Source organism: Erythrolamprus reginae, chromosome Z (genome assembly GCF_031021105.1).
Source record: "Erythrolamprus reginae isolate rEryReg1 chromosome Z, rEryReg1.hap1, whole genome shotgun sequence".
NCBI classification, from domain to species: domain Eukaryota; kingdom Metazoa; phylum Chordata; class Lepidosauria; order Squamata; family Dipsadidae; genus Erythrolamprus; species Erythrolamprus reginae.
This window is the reverse complement of record NC_091963.1, coordinates 98,161,987-98,176,687: the sequence shown is the minus strand read 5'-3', so window position 1 is coordinate 98,176,687 and position 14,701 is coordinate 98,161,987. Positions and strand designations below refer to the sequence as shown.

The 14,701-nt window shown below is 38.8% G+C and overlaps 1 protein-coding gene across 2 annotated transcripts in view; it reads left to right on the top strand.

Annotated features, from left to right (window-relative positions):
• The window catches only part of LOC139154999 (histone-lysine N-methyltransferase SMYD1-like), a 38,866-nt gene that overhangs the window by 1,019 nt on the left and 23,146 nt on the right, over positions 1-14,701 (top strand). For both annotated transcript variants that reach the window (XM_070730173.1, XM_070730172.1), the window contains exons 2-3: positions 7,425-7,601; positions 13,240-13,453. In XM_070730173.1, coding sequence (XP_070586274.1) covers positions 7,425-7,601; positions 13,240-13,453 — 391 coding nt within the window. The remainder of the gene's footprint in view (positions 1-7,424; positions 7,602-13,239; positions 13,454-14,701) is intronic.

Sequence of the window (14,701 nt, the reverse complement as noted above, 5' to 3'; positions counted from 1 at the left end):
TTTTTAAAAATACAATTTAAAACCCTTACATTAAAATAATCACACAATCCAATCAAACCATACACCAACCTTGACAATTGGGGTGTGTGTTAATTTCCCCATGCCTGGCAGCAGAGATGAGATTTTAATGACTTATGAAAGGCAAGGAGGGTGGGGGCAGTCCTAATCTCTGGGGGGAGTTGGTTCCAGAGGTCCGGGGCCGACACAGAGAAGGCTCTTCCCCTGGGTCCCACCAGACAACATTGTTTAGTCAACGGGACCCGGAGAAGGCCAACTCTCTGGGACCTAATCAGCCGCTGAGAGGCAATGTAGATGGAAAATGCCTTAGTTGTAGGACTGTACCTCTTTTGGTTCACCTATTTTATAATCCACAAGTGAATATGGATCTATGAAATAGGGAAGCCTATTTCATAGATCCATATTCACCGAAGAATAGATTACAGATTTCTGTCGGTCCTGGAGCCCTGCATAACCACACTCTGGAGGAATATGTTAGCCTGACCCTTGCCTTACCTGCTTTTGGATGTGGCCAGTGTTGGACAAGCCATGTCTTCTTGAAGCAGGAGTAGGGATGCCACTCCGTTTTTATCCATATTGCATCTTCTTACTAACAATATTTAAAAGAGGTGATTGATTTTTCATAAGGAATATATCCTGAACTGGAAAAAAAAGTTGTAGAACCAATAGCACTGGCTTTGCCATCAACTCAGCACACTATATAGTAAAGTAGTAAGTTTTTACTTAACCCCCTTTCTCCAAGTGTGAATGGTAATAGAGGCTTTATCAGGGCTCTCCTTGAGCCCTGGTGCTATATTTAGGCATGCTATTTTGCTCTTTAGTTTAGCCTCCCAAATCTCTTTGAGCCTTTCCTGTTTGGCTGGGAGGGAAGGGAGCAGGGTACATGAAGCCCCCAGCTTTGGAATCACTGCTTGTAGGTAAGCTAGCTTCACCCACCATCATCACTATCCATTGTTGTGATTTTCCCCAAATGTTTGGGTGTTCATTGGAACCATTTTCTTCAAACATATAGCCTAGTGAAGAAATGCATTGAGGGATAGAGACAGGACAATGAGAAGTTATAGTATTGCTTTACACCATACTGGTGAGACCACACCTGAAATACTACATCCAGCTCTGGTCATCACAATAGGAAAAAAAGTTGTTGAGACCTCAAAAGGGTGCAGAAAGGAACAATAAAAATGACAGATGGTCTGAAGACTAAATCGTACAATGAACAATTGAGGTTGCTAAGCATGGCTAGCCTATTGGAGAAAAGGGTTGGTGGTGGTGGGGCATGGTAGGTGTCTTCCAGTACTTGAGGGGCTATCACACAGAAGAGGGATTTGATTTATTCTATGGAGCACTAAAGGCAGGACAAGAAGTAATGGGTGGAACCTTGTCAAAGAAAGATCTATAAGGATAAATTTTCTGACAGTGAGAGCAATTAATCAATGGAATTGCTTGCCTCCTAGAGTTGTAGGTGCTCCATCTCTGGAAATTTTCAGAAATAGACTGGATAACCATTTGGCTGGGATGGTATACGGCTCCTACAAGGAGTTGGATTAGAAGACCCTTGATCTCCCTTCCAGCCCTATGAATCTATGGTTTTAATTGATCATAAGTTAAACTCATCTTTTGTTGTGAGATACCAATAATTACTTAGTCTACAGATTTCAGAGGAACTGCAGAAGACATGCCATCCAATTGCTTAAGTGGAGAGGGCCAGAATTCTAGTATTACTGTTTTGAGGAGGGCAAAATAGAACAGTTTAATTGACAAAATGGATATCTTAAGTCTTGCAAAATAGTATGTAGAAATCTAGTGTCTTCAGGTTAGGAAAAAAATAAGCTATATTTGAAAACCAGCAGGAAGGGATTTGTGTTTATCAAGAAATATCTTGGCTTGTTAAATAATTATTCTGAATGAGGACATCTCCCATCTGAAAGAAATGTCCACAGCTTGGAAGTTCTCCAGGACTTCAAGGCAATTACTTGAAGAGTAAGTGGAAACCAGGGGCCCTTCGTCCAGCTAGGCTGCTGCATCAGTTGCAGACATACCTGGACCCTAAACCTTGAAGCCCTGATCACAGTGTCTCAGGTTTTCATTATCACACATCTAGACCATTCTAATACACTACACATGACAATGCATACCTTTATAAATAACTTTGAAACTGCAGCTGCTAGGATATTGTTGTTGAGTGAAAGTCATTACTGTTGTATAACATCAATTTTCTGGTAGCTATTCACTTGTCAAAAAACAATAATCATAAGCTTTATTTAAAAATATTTTGATAAGGTAACCATATTTTACTTCCAGGCTGGCCAGTACAATTGATGCAATTTTGCAATTTATTATTTTTATTCCTCCTAAGTCTTTGCAATTAAATCTTGAAAAGGGGCATGCATAATTATGGTGGATTTCATTTCAGACATTTAAGAAATCTTTAAACAATTGAGCTAGAAGACAGATCTGCACTTTCTCACTGAGAAAAATACGCACAGTCATAGCAGCTTTTTCCAGTTTCCAGAAGGCAAATGTTATAAATTGTATATTTTCAGGTATGTTAGTGATCTAGTCCCAAAGGTTCCAATAAAAAAATTATAGCATTGTGAGAACACTGATTCTTTCATGCCAACACAGCTGGAGAACAGTAAATTGGGGAAATTTGCCCACTACACTTTGATGATTGATGGAATTCAACATTTGCCCCTCCTCCCCGTACTATACTTCAATTCTCAAAATCAAATTCCATCACAGATTACTAGTTGTATTGGGAACTGTTTGTGCGTAATTGTGATCCTTTTGGCAATGCATCTATGAACATTGAAATAATATAATGAAAATTAACAATGCTCCTGTGCAAGAACCACAGTATAGTCATATGTATGTATATGATAGAAAAGTGTCCATCTAATCAATTTCTATGCATTTAACAAGTAGAAGGAAAAGTGAAGTTACCCACCCAATTCCCTCTGTCATTTAAAGTGCTAGGACCTTTTATATTACAGCATCTGCTTAGTGTTACCTAGCCATCACTGAAATGCTATAAAGACAGTCCTCATTAGTGTTATTTGGCCCAGCAATGAATGGTGAGAAGAAAAAGAGGCCTTTGCTTCCCTACTACCTTGTCATTGCTCTGCAGCAGAGATGGGTTCCTCCTGCTTCACACCGCTTCTATAGAACTAGTAGAAACGGCTGATGATGTCACAGAGCCACGGGTCTGTGGATGCCGCCATCTTTTTTTGGGGGGGGATTTTTTTTTATTTAAAAAAAATTGACTTTTTTAAACAAAAATTCTGCACATGCACAGAAGCCAGATTTCTGGCACTGCGCTTGTGCCACTATCTTGTTTTTGGCTTTGGGGGGGATTTTTAGAATTTTTGGCACAGTGCATGCATGTGCATGAAAAGCCCATGAGGCACAACCTCGCGTGTGTGAGGAAGCAAATGGACAGCAAGGTAAGTTAGGACCCACCCCCGCTCTGCAGCAATGATATTCTAGCAAGCCTGGAAGAACCTGGAAAACAATCACAGCATATCTGAGCTCTCTTTTTCCCAGGACAGTGAAGAGAAAAAGAAAATTCCTCTTTTTTTCTCAGAGGGTCTACTGTGGCTTTTATCAAAACCCTTTCCAAGCTGGTGGAGTGAAAATATAAATTATTGGAAAATATAAATTATTAGGAACAGTTTTTGCAAGGAGTTGGGGGGAAAGGGAATAGAAAAAAGAACCTACGGTATACTGAAAAACTTTACAGTATTTGTTTTGCAGTGTATAAAATACTATCATGGGCGGAAAATGTGGGTAAAAAGGTTTTATTCCTGTTATAAAATGTTAGAGGATATGGTAAGATAAGTTATTAAAAAAAGCTATAAAAAAAGAAGCACATTTTTACACAGATAGTCTTCAACTTACTCTCACTGAGACAAAAATTTCTATTGTTAAGCAAGGTGGTTGTTAAATAAGTCTCACTCAAATTTTTGCCATGGTTGTTAAGGGAATGATTGAAATTGTTAAATGGATCACATAGTCATTAAGCACATCTGGCTTTCCCCATAGACTTTGCTTGTCAGAAGCCAGCTGAAAATCATCCGAAATGGTGATCACATGATCCTCATATACATTCATGTAAAAAACTTCTTTGAGTTCTTTGATTTTATATATTAGGACATATTAAAAATCATCTAGTCCTTAGCAGTTCTTAAAAGTAGGTAAATGCAACTTGGTTTTCTTTTTGTAAAATAAATGATGGCATGCTAAAATATGCGTTTTTCACCTGAGGTTAAATTTACCTACTTTTAGAAACTACTAAAGGCCAGATGATTTTTATTATGTCCTGATATGTACTGTAAAACCATAGCCACCCAGTGATTTCAACGGGATTTATCCTCAGGTAGATAGATTTGCAGTTTCTGTAAGCCCAATGGGATTTATTTCCTGGGAAATGTTGCTACTTGCCATCCTTCATAGCTTCCTCCCATTCTTATGAACAGATGGCTTGAGCTATAAGTGTTTTTATTAGAGTTTATCTCACTATAAAATACAAATGGATCTCATTACCGGACTCAGTAGTGTTAGCCCCTAACCCCCAACATTTCTCCCTTAGACTATCCACGATTGACCTCTCCAGGTTCCTAAGAGGTCAGTAAGGGGCATACATAAGTGCACTAGTGTGCCTTTCGTCCCCTGTCCAATTGTCTCTCCTTATCTCATATATCATATATCTTTTCTTCCTTTCATATATCTTCTCCTCTATTTTTATATCTTTTCTTCTATCCTTTTCTTTATATATATTACTACATGTCTATTCTCTTCAATATGCATTGTGTATTGGACAAAATAAATAAATAAAATAAATAAGTGGAAATAGAAATCAGAAGGGAAAGGGGGAAAGAGTACATCGTAAAAAAGAGAAGAAGAAAAGTAATGACTTTTGACTCTTTTCACTACAGAGTGTGAACACAGCCTCAATTTTTTGCTATATACAAGCCATTTTGTATATACAAGCCATTTTGTATATTTTGTATATACAAGCCATTTCAATAACAACATGACCTAATCTAGTTTAACCATTAAAAAATTAAAATTAAAATTTCATTTTTCTTTCTATTTTGAACACAAAGGAGCTATAATTGTTTTTAGCCAGACTTCTGTTTCTTTGTTTCCTAATAAGGAGAACAAAGTCGGCAGCATCCTTTCAGTGCACTAACTTGACAGTTGATAGAAAGCAGTCAGGTACTTCAGGCTGATGTCAGCCTTGCATGCCATAAGGATTCTGCCTGGTTTGCGTGGTTCCTCCAGAGCAATTGGAAAAACCACTTTAAAACTGACACTCTGGCTTACACTTCATCAGATTAGGCCTTGTTTTAACTCAATGGCCTTATCATATTTTAACCGTAGGAAGAAAAGCATGGAAAAAGTGTTTTTTATTCTTCTGAATATGTTCTTCCTTTCATTAAATGTGCTGGATTCCCACAGAGAGCTGTTAAGAGAGATAGTGGGACCACTATATCAGCTCTAGGAATGCTGTGGGAATCCCACGATTAACAATCCTGTGTTGTGCTGTGAGGTTGTTTTTATTTGAGCTGCCACGACAGACTTTCAGAAAGTGGGCTGGAAGTTCACCACAAAATAAGATCATGACAGTGGTGTCTCAACTTTCTCATCACAGCAAAAGATACAAGCGTAAAGATAATTTGGATGAAACTAATAAACCGTGTATCATCTATCTATATCTATTCTGAAAGGAAAGATGCTTGATTTATTGATTTATTACGTTTATATACTGCCCATCTCATCAAGAGGCAACTCCAGGTGGCTTACAACTAAATAAAACAAGATAAAATATTAAATATTAAAATAATAAATATTATATATTTACCTAAAATTAACAAAGAATGCAAGAAAGGGACACATGGGGTAGAGGCAGTGGTGGGCTGCTAGCCAGAATGCCTAATGGGGCTCACCTCCACGGCTCTGTGAGTTCAAGCGGAATTATGCTTCTGTGCTTGGAGATACAAGTAGAGGTAGAGTCTTCTTTCAATATATTAACCACCTCCGCAGTACCAACGAACAGCCCAAATCAGCAAGCAGGGAATCAGAAAAGCTTAGGTCTGGAATGAACTACAACTACCAACTAATGCAAAAAAGAAAAGTTAAAAACAATGTTTCTTTCCATATATAAGAAATAAGAAGAAAGTCAAGGAAATAATGTCCACTAATGGGAACAAATGGAAGAAAGTGATAGACAGCAGGGGAAAAGCACAATCTATTTATTTGTTTGTTTGTTTAGGAAATTTATATTATTACGTACTCGCACATGGTAACCCAAAGGTGCAATATAAAAACACACTACATAAAAGCATAATATAAAAGAAATCAAATTAATAAAAAATAAAAATAATAAAATACCCCCTCCCAACTCCTCACCAGTGTCAACACATATTCATACCAGCCATTTCATTAGCTCCATCCCAGTCTGGGTTTCCTACCATGTCTTCAGGGTCCTTCAAAAAGTGTTAGTTGGGGCCAGTCTAATTTTCGGAGGGATGCTGTTCCAAAGGGAGGAGGCCACCATGGAGAAGGCCCTTCTTTTGGGTTCCGCCAGATGTATCTCCTTAGGAGATGACACCCACATCATTCCTTGCCTTCCCACTCCAGTGGGTTGGGTAGATGTGACTGACAAGAGATGATCCCTCAAATAACCTGGTCCCAAGCCATAAAGGGCTTTAAAGGTGACAATCAGCATATGCACAGTGAGGTCTAAACAAAAGTGTGTGAGTCCCTGCATTTTGCATCAATTGAGGCTTCCAGATGCTTTTCAGGGGCAGCCCCATGTAGAGTGCATTGGAGTAGTCAAGACAGGAGGAGACTAGGCATGAGTGACCTTGAGAAGGAATTGTTGGTCCATGAAAGGGCACTAGCTGCACTTGCACAAAGGAATTGAGCAGGAGTTATGAGTATAGGAGAACCCCCGAGATTATTCAGAGAGGATCTGTCTGTCACCCAATCCAAGACCAAAGGTGGCAATTCTTCATGGGCCAAAGAATCCCAAACCCAGAGACACTTGGTTTTGCCAGGCTTTAGTTTCAACCTATTGCTCCTCATCCTGCCTCTAACAACCTCTAGGCATTGCAAGACTGAGGTCATGGCATTGCTTAATTCACCACGGGCTGTGATATACAGTTGAATATCATCAGCATAGGGCGGCCTATAAATTTGATAAATAAATTTGATAAATAAATTTGATAAATAAATTTGATAAATAAATTTGATAAATAAATTTGAAAATAAATTCTTTGTATGTGCGTGTGGACTATATATAGTCTTTTAAAAAGGGCATTAGAAAATCTGGGAGCATATCTTACTAAGAACTGAACTGCAATTTCTAAGTGATGATTAAGGCACTGTTTTCTTCCTTTCAGCCTCACTCACCTTGTCTGCCACACTTGCTTCAAGAGGCATGAGAAACTCCATCGTTGTGGCCAGTGCAAATTTGCCCATTACTGTGATCGCACCTGCCAGAAGGATGCCTGGCTGAATCACAAGAGTGAATGTTCTGCAATCAAAAAGCGTGGGGCAGCCCCAAATGAAAACATCAGGTGAAAGGATCAGTACTGAGAGATAGAGCTAATGAGTTTATAATGAAATACTCTGTGATTTTAAAAACAGCTTTGTTAAAGGTTCAGACAAGTTGAAAATTGCAGGACAATTTTTAGTCCCTTTCCCTTGGAAGAAAAATCTATAAGGCCAAAATTACTACTTATTCTCTTGAATGTTTTAAACTAAATTCTTATTTTTTTCCTGTATACATGAAATTGGTCACTGAAAGGAGGCATTGAATGAGATTTGCCTATTAAAATGGAAGACAATGTTTCAATATTGAAGGAAGCATTGAATGAGATTTGCCTATTAATTTTTCAATATTTTTCTAGTTACAGTGATTGTTTATCTGCAATTTCCCCTCACATTTTCATTCATTATACCCTGTTTTCCCGAAAATAAGTCACCCCCAAAAGTAAGACATAGGAGAGGTTTCGTAGAATTGCCTAATATAAGGCATCTCCCGAAAGTAAGACGTAGGAGATATTTTGTTTTGCAGCATTCCCGAACAGAAGCTATATAACACATATTTGAAGAAAGTATAATTGTTGTACATGGAAATAATGGTACAGTAGTAGTAAGAAATTCTTGATAGGATTCAGTTTGTCTGGTTATGCTGGTTTGTGATGACAACTACTGTACAGTATATAATAGTTCATTTTTTTTGTTCAGCAATAAATAGAATGGAGAAAAGGGTAGAGCTCATGGAGAAGACACATTTCTCTAGAATATTATGGTCCAAATGGTGGTGATGAAATGATGAAACCTATGCTTTTATCAAGTCAAAGTATCCTGATATGAAACTGACCATATAAATGTAAAGTTTTAAGGACCCATCTCTGCTGGGAGGCTTGGGGCCATAGATATTTTAATATCTTGCCCCGCCCAATGAATGAATTTTTCTGTCTATGTGTGTGATATATGATGGATGAATCGGATTTACTTAGATTTACTTTTTAATTATGGGGATTTTTAGATTGTATTTTATTTAGATTTCTAACATGTTTATATTACCTTGTGGTAAGCCGCCCTGAGTCTGAAGCGAAGGGTGGCAAGGAAATCAAATGAATGAATGAATGAATGAATGAATGAATGAATGAATGAATATTTCCAATGAAATTATCATAGAAACATTACAACTACATATTTACAGTCCATCACAAACAAGACTCGGCATTTTGAGATAAAACATCAAAATTATGCTGTAATTTACTCCCCTGCTGATACTAATGAATGCTTTTATTGCTGTCACAGTTTTATTTGTTTAACTTATTTTTTCTAAAATATTTCTTAGTCCCAATTCAGTTTACCGCTTCAATTTTTAAAGTTGTTTTAAGATTGAATGATTCATTTATAATAACAAGGATAAATAAATTGAGTTAAAACTGAGAAAAACACATTTAGAAGGTAAATTATAAAGCAGATTTTAAAAAATCACCTCCCCAGGGAGTTTAATGAAAATGTCACACATATACAATAATCTCATCATTACTCCCATTTTGACATTAAAAATGAGGTCCCAATACCGAGTTCAATGCTGAATCCTCACAATAATATACAATTAGTGTTTTTCTTCTGTTAAAAAAACTCTTGGCTCACATGGAAGCCAACATAGGTTCACTTGTATATGTATCTTTTCTTCTGAAACCATAAATATCTGCAAAAATAGAGATAATTTCAGTGATTGATGGGTGGGATTTTCATAGGAACTGGACAAAAATATTCCAAAGGGGTTTTTTTTCTAGACCAGACCAGCAACATTAAAAAGATGGAAGGATCAGGAAAAGATCTTCTGGAAGATGAAATTGATAGAGATTTATATGAGATTGTTTGGATGTTACTTCTATCCACAGAATGCTTATGGCTCAATGACTGTATTTCTTTGTCTTCTGAAGTTGTCCTCAGAATGCTGGTGATTGCAGCTAGCACTGCTTTGGGAGAATGGTAGGAAATATCAGTATTGTGGCTGCAAGGTTTAGAGGGACTATCCCAACCACTTCATAATTGTTACTATGTGGATCTAGGGGATAGGAATGTCACTGATATCTACAGCATGTTCAAAAGGCCTCTCTGTTGAGATTTGGAAAAACCATGCAGAGCAGAGAGGTCATTATGAACCAAATGGTATGAGCAAGGTAACTTCTTGCATTACCAATAAATTGACCAGTTTTTGCAGCCAATTGACCACTCATATCAAACCAAAGGAATTACCCAAATTAGGTAACTTCATCAGCACTAGTACTGATTGTTTTATCTAGTTTGGATAATGGAATGTTTGCAAGAAAATAACCAAGCCGGAACCCCCTCACACTACACAGCTGAACCGATTCAGTAGGATCTGTTGGTATTAAGTAAGGAGAAGGAAGAGCAAACATATGATATTTATAGAGTGATGGGCTCCTACAGGAACGGTCAGGAATGCAGTTCCGGTAGCCAAATTTGGAGCTCCACCCCAGAGCACCCAATTTGCACTGAAAGATGTTGAAACAAAATGCATAAGCCACACCCACAGTGTGGTAGTAAAACTTTTGGTAGCCCATCACTGCATTTATGACTACAATAGGAGAAGGGGGGGGTGTTGAAAAAAAGTGCAACCATAGACTCCAGAATTTAATCTCCAGTTTCCATTGATTTGGCCTTTTTATTTCCACGATTTCACGCTATAACAGAATCACTGCAAATAACAAAGACCACCTGTATAATGCTTGTTGGATTTGATCCTCAATTCTGTGGCAGCTGATTTCTAGGTGGTTGGTTAGTCAGTATTGAAGGCAAATTATTTAGAGGATACCTCTGACCTTTACATTGCTTATCACAAAAACTGAGAAAGTTATTTTTAACAAAGGCTGGTAGGCAATCCAAATATTATACGAGCCTGTTAATATTTTAATAAATGAAGACAGCTTGAGGGAATGTTTGAAATGGCGGTTTGTGCAGTCTCTCAATTTTAACTACTACCGGTATGGAACTCCATATTATCAGGCATCCTATTTATAGGAGCTGGATAAAAATACACCATTGTGATATATGAGACAGGAAGGCACTGTGAACTTCAATGGAAACTATGCTTCTAGCTAGAGAGTTAGTTCTCCTGAAAGGCTTCCAACTGTGAGCATATTTGTAGAAAAAGTAAGATTGATTTTTCCATTCTTGTACAACTATTGTCTGTGGGCATGGCACAGAACTTTTGTCATCTATAAGGTTTACTTACCTGGCATGGGATGTAGCTTTGCTACACAACCCTCAACAACCTCAGCTGCTGCACAATATTGGTGTTGTCCCTTCATATTTTTTCTGCAAATTTGACCATTTTAATATAGTTGAATTTAAATCAATTTATTCAATTTTAATTTATTTCAATTTATTTCTTGTTCTTTGATGGTCATCCAGATTTTTTTACAGCTCATATCTCAATTCAAATGTTTATTACAGAGACTAGTATAATTAAAAATACTCAAGGAGCATCTACTTAAATATTCTAGAATAAAATGTAGCGACATTTTGAGGGTAGGAGTTGAAAAGGTTTATGCTGGGGAGGCAAGATGAGAGGTGACTGGGCAGTGTGGGGTGGATAGGTGGGAGGTGAGTGGTTGGGCAGGGTGGGAAGTCAGGGAGCAGAGGGAACCAGTTTTCAGAATTTCCAGTTCTCCAAACTGCTCAAAATTTTCACTAAGAGTTTGCCCGAAGCGGTGCAAACCGGCTAAATGCCACTTCTGAAGTCAGATATGTGCAAGAGAACTAAATGATGCTAAACAATGTTCAAAATTCTTATGCAATTCCCAATATTTGAATTCTTTTACATGTCTCTTTAAAGGAGAAGGGTTTACATATATGAGCCGAGATGGCACAGTGCGTAGGGTGCAGTACAGCCACTAAAGCTGACTGCTAGGTCTGCAGGTCAGCAGTTCAAATCTCATCACCAGTTCAAGGTTGACTCAGCCTTTCATCCTTCCAAGGTGGGTAAAATGAGGACCCAGATTATGGGGGCAATATGCTGGCTCTGTTTAAAAAGTGCTATTGCTAACATTTTGTAAGCCGCTCTGAGTCTAAGGAGAAGGGTGGTATATTAAAAAAATCAAATAAGTAAGTAAGTAAGTAAGTAAGTAAGTAAGTAAGTAAGTAAGTAAGTAAGTAAGTAAGTAAGTAAATAAATAAATAAATAAATAAATAAGAAAGTTGAGTAAGTAAGTAAGTAAATAAGTAAATAAATAAATAAATAATCTGTACATAACTCAAATGGATGCTGCTTCTTAAAAGAGCCAATAACCTATACATTTATCTGACCAACAGAAAAAAGATGTTGCAGATTAATTTGGGGTAGCTAAGCATGAATCTCATCTTAGAAAGAAGTGTTTGCTTGATTATTAGCTGCTCTAAGAGTCTTTGTGTATGCAGGAATGACCTGTTTAATTTTGATTACAGTCTACCTATGCGGAGGGTATCTCAATTCTATTTAACAAAATATTAAGAAAAATAATCACGTTTTGCAATTTATTGTATAGTTTCTGACCGACAGCGTGGTACATAGATGAAGGCATTAGGCTAGAAACCAGAAGTCCATGAATTTTAATTCTGCCTTAGGCAAAAAGCCAGCTTAGACCTTAGACTGATCACTTTTTCTCAGTCATAGAAAGGAACCAATAGCAAACCAATTCTGAAAAATCTTATTTTATTTATTTATTTATTTTGTCCAATACACAATGAGGGTTTTAGTGGGTATATATCTATATACACATAGTAAAATACATGATGAAGGTTATAGAGGAGATACTCATAGTAAAATATATCTAAGAAATAATAGAAAAGAAGATATAGTAAAAGAACATATCAATGAAAGAATAGAAGAAGAGATATAGGAATAGAAGAAAGGTATAGGAGATATAGGAGAGCAATAGGACAGGGGACGGAAGGCACTCTAGTGCACTTGTACTCGCCCCTTACTGACCTCTTAGGAATCTGGATAGGTCAATGGTAGATAATCTAAGGGTAAAGTGTTGGGGGTTTGGGAATTACACTATGGAGTCCGGTAATGAGTTCCACACTTCGACAACTCGGTTACTGAAGTCATATTTTTTACAGTCAAGTTTGGAGCGGTTAATATTAAGTTTAAATCTTTTGTGTGCTCTTGTGTTGTTGTGGTTGAAGCTGAAGTAGTCGCCGACAGGCAGGACGTTGCAGCATATGATCTTGTGGGCAATACTTAGATCTTGTTTAAGGTGCCTTAGTTCTAAACTTTCTAGGCCCAGGATTGAAAGTCTAGTCTCGTAGGGTATTCTGCTTCGAGTGGAGGAGTGAAGGGCTCTTTTGGTGAAGTATCTTTGGACATTTTCAAGGGTGTTAATGTCTGAGATGTGATATGGGTTCCAAACAGATGAGCTGTATTCGAGGATGGGTCTGGCAAAAGTTTTTTAAGCTCTGGTAAGTAGTGTGAGATTGCCAGAGCAGAAGCTACGTAGGATTAGGTTTACAACTCTTGAAGCCTTCTTGGCTATATTGTTGCAGTGGGTTTTGGTATACCAAGGTCTTTAACCGAGTAGGGATTAAAACTGAAGGCAGACTCTCAGAATCTTGAACAAAAAGGGGAAAAACTAAAGATATCATGTATTTACACATTGTTATATACTCTTCTCCTACTAGATTGGCTGCCCGAATCCTGTGGAGAATTGAAAGAGAAGGAGGGAGCCTTACCGAGGGGTGCCTGGTTTCCATCGACAGCCTGCAAAACCATGTAGAACATTTTGGGGAAGAGGAAAAGAAGGAGCTACGGATGGATCTGGAGAGTTTCCTGGAGTTCTGGCCAGCTGACAGCAAACAGTTCGGCATGCAATACATCTCCCACATGTTGGGGGTGGTATGTATATATTGTTGAAGTCTGGAAGGAATTGTGGGAGGGAACTTGGACAACTAAAGCAAATGTACACTGCAACCAGCCTGCATTTATAGCAGTTTGCAATGTCCATGGTCATGTGACCACAACAGTTTGAACGATTGTAATTTTTTCCTGAAACCAATGTTTTACTTACATATTTTGGAAGAAAAGCTCTATAACAAACAATGGTTTTGCTTAACAACTGTGGTATTCGCTTAACAATTACATTTATACTAATTGTGTTCAAAAATTTTGAAAGTCAAAACCGACTATACTCAGGTTGATGGCCCGCTTTATAACCATCATAATTTAATCTATTTTTAATCAATTGGGGGGGTTTAACCGATGCATAATTGGAGTGGGTGCAATGACGTGTATGGGATGAATGATTGGTATGAGTGCGATGGTTGGAGTGGGTGGGGTTATGCCAGGGACGGGATGAATGGAAATAGTATGAATGAGATATTTGGCCCACCTGACGCCGGAGAGGTGGGAGGGGAAGGGGCACTGATCTCTGGGGTGGCAGAGGGTCGGAATATCCCGGTGTTGCTGGGGAGAGGCAGATATGGCGGGAGCCATGGAGCTAGCTGTTCCAGGGGAACAAGGGATCACTATCTAATAACTATTCCTTGTTCCGGCTCTGTGAGCTCAACCCAGGGTACTGGTGATGAGTGTAACTCTGGCCCTGGGCTCAGGTTGCTGCTGCTCAATGCCAGGTCGGTGGTAAATAAAGCTCTCCTCATCTGGGATTTAATCCTGGATGAGGAGGCCGACCAGGCATGTGTAACTGAAACCTGGCTGGGCCCGGAGGGAGGAGTTCCTCTCTCGGAAATTTGCCCAGCCGGGTTTCAGATATGGCATCAACCTCGACCCCAGGGAAGGGGGGGAGGAGTGGCTATTATAGCCAGGGAGCGCCTTTGCCTGCGTAGGCTCGTTGCTCCGGAGATTGCAGGTTGCGAGTCCCTCCTTGTGAAGTTGGACTTAGGGGTTCAGGTGGGCTTGCTTCTCACGTACCTGCCTCCCAGCTGCGTGGCACAAGCCCTGCCTATGCTACTCGAGGAGGTAGCCGGGTTGGCGGTGGAGTTCCCCGGACTCATTGTCCTGGGGGACTTCAACCTGCCGTCACTCGGTGAAACCTCTGGGTTGACACAGGAGTTCATGGCCACCATGACAGCCATGGACCTGACTCAAGTAGTACAGGGTCCGACTCACGAGGGAGGGCACGCACCT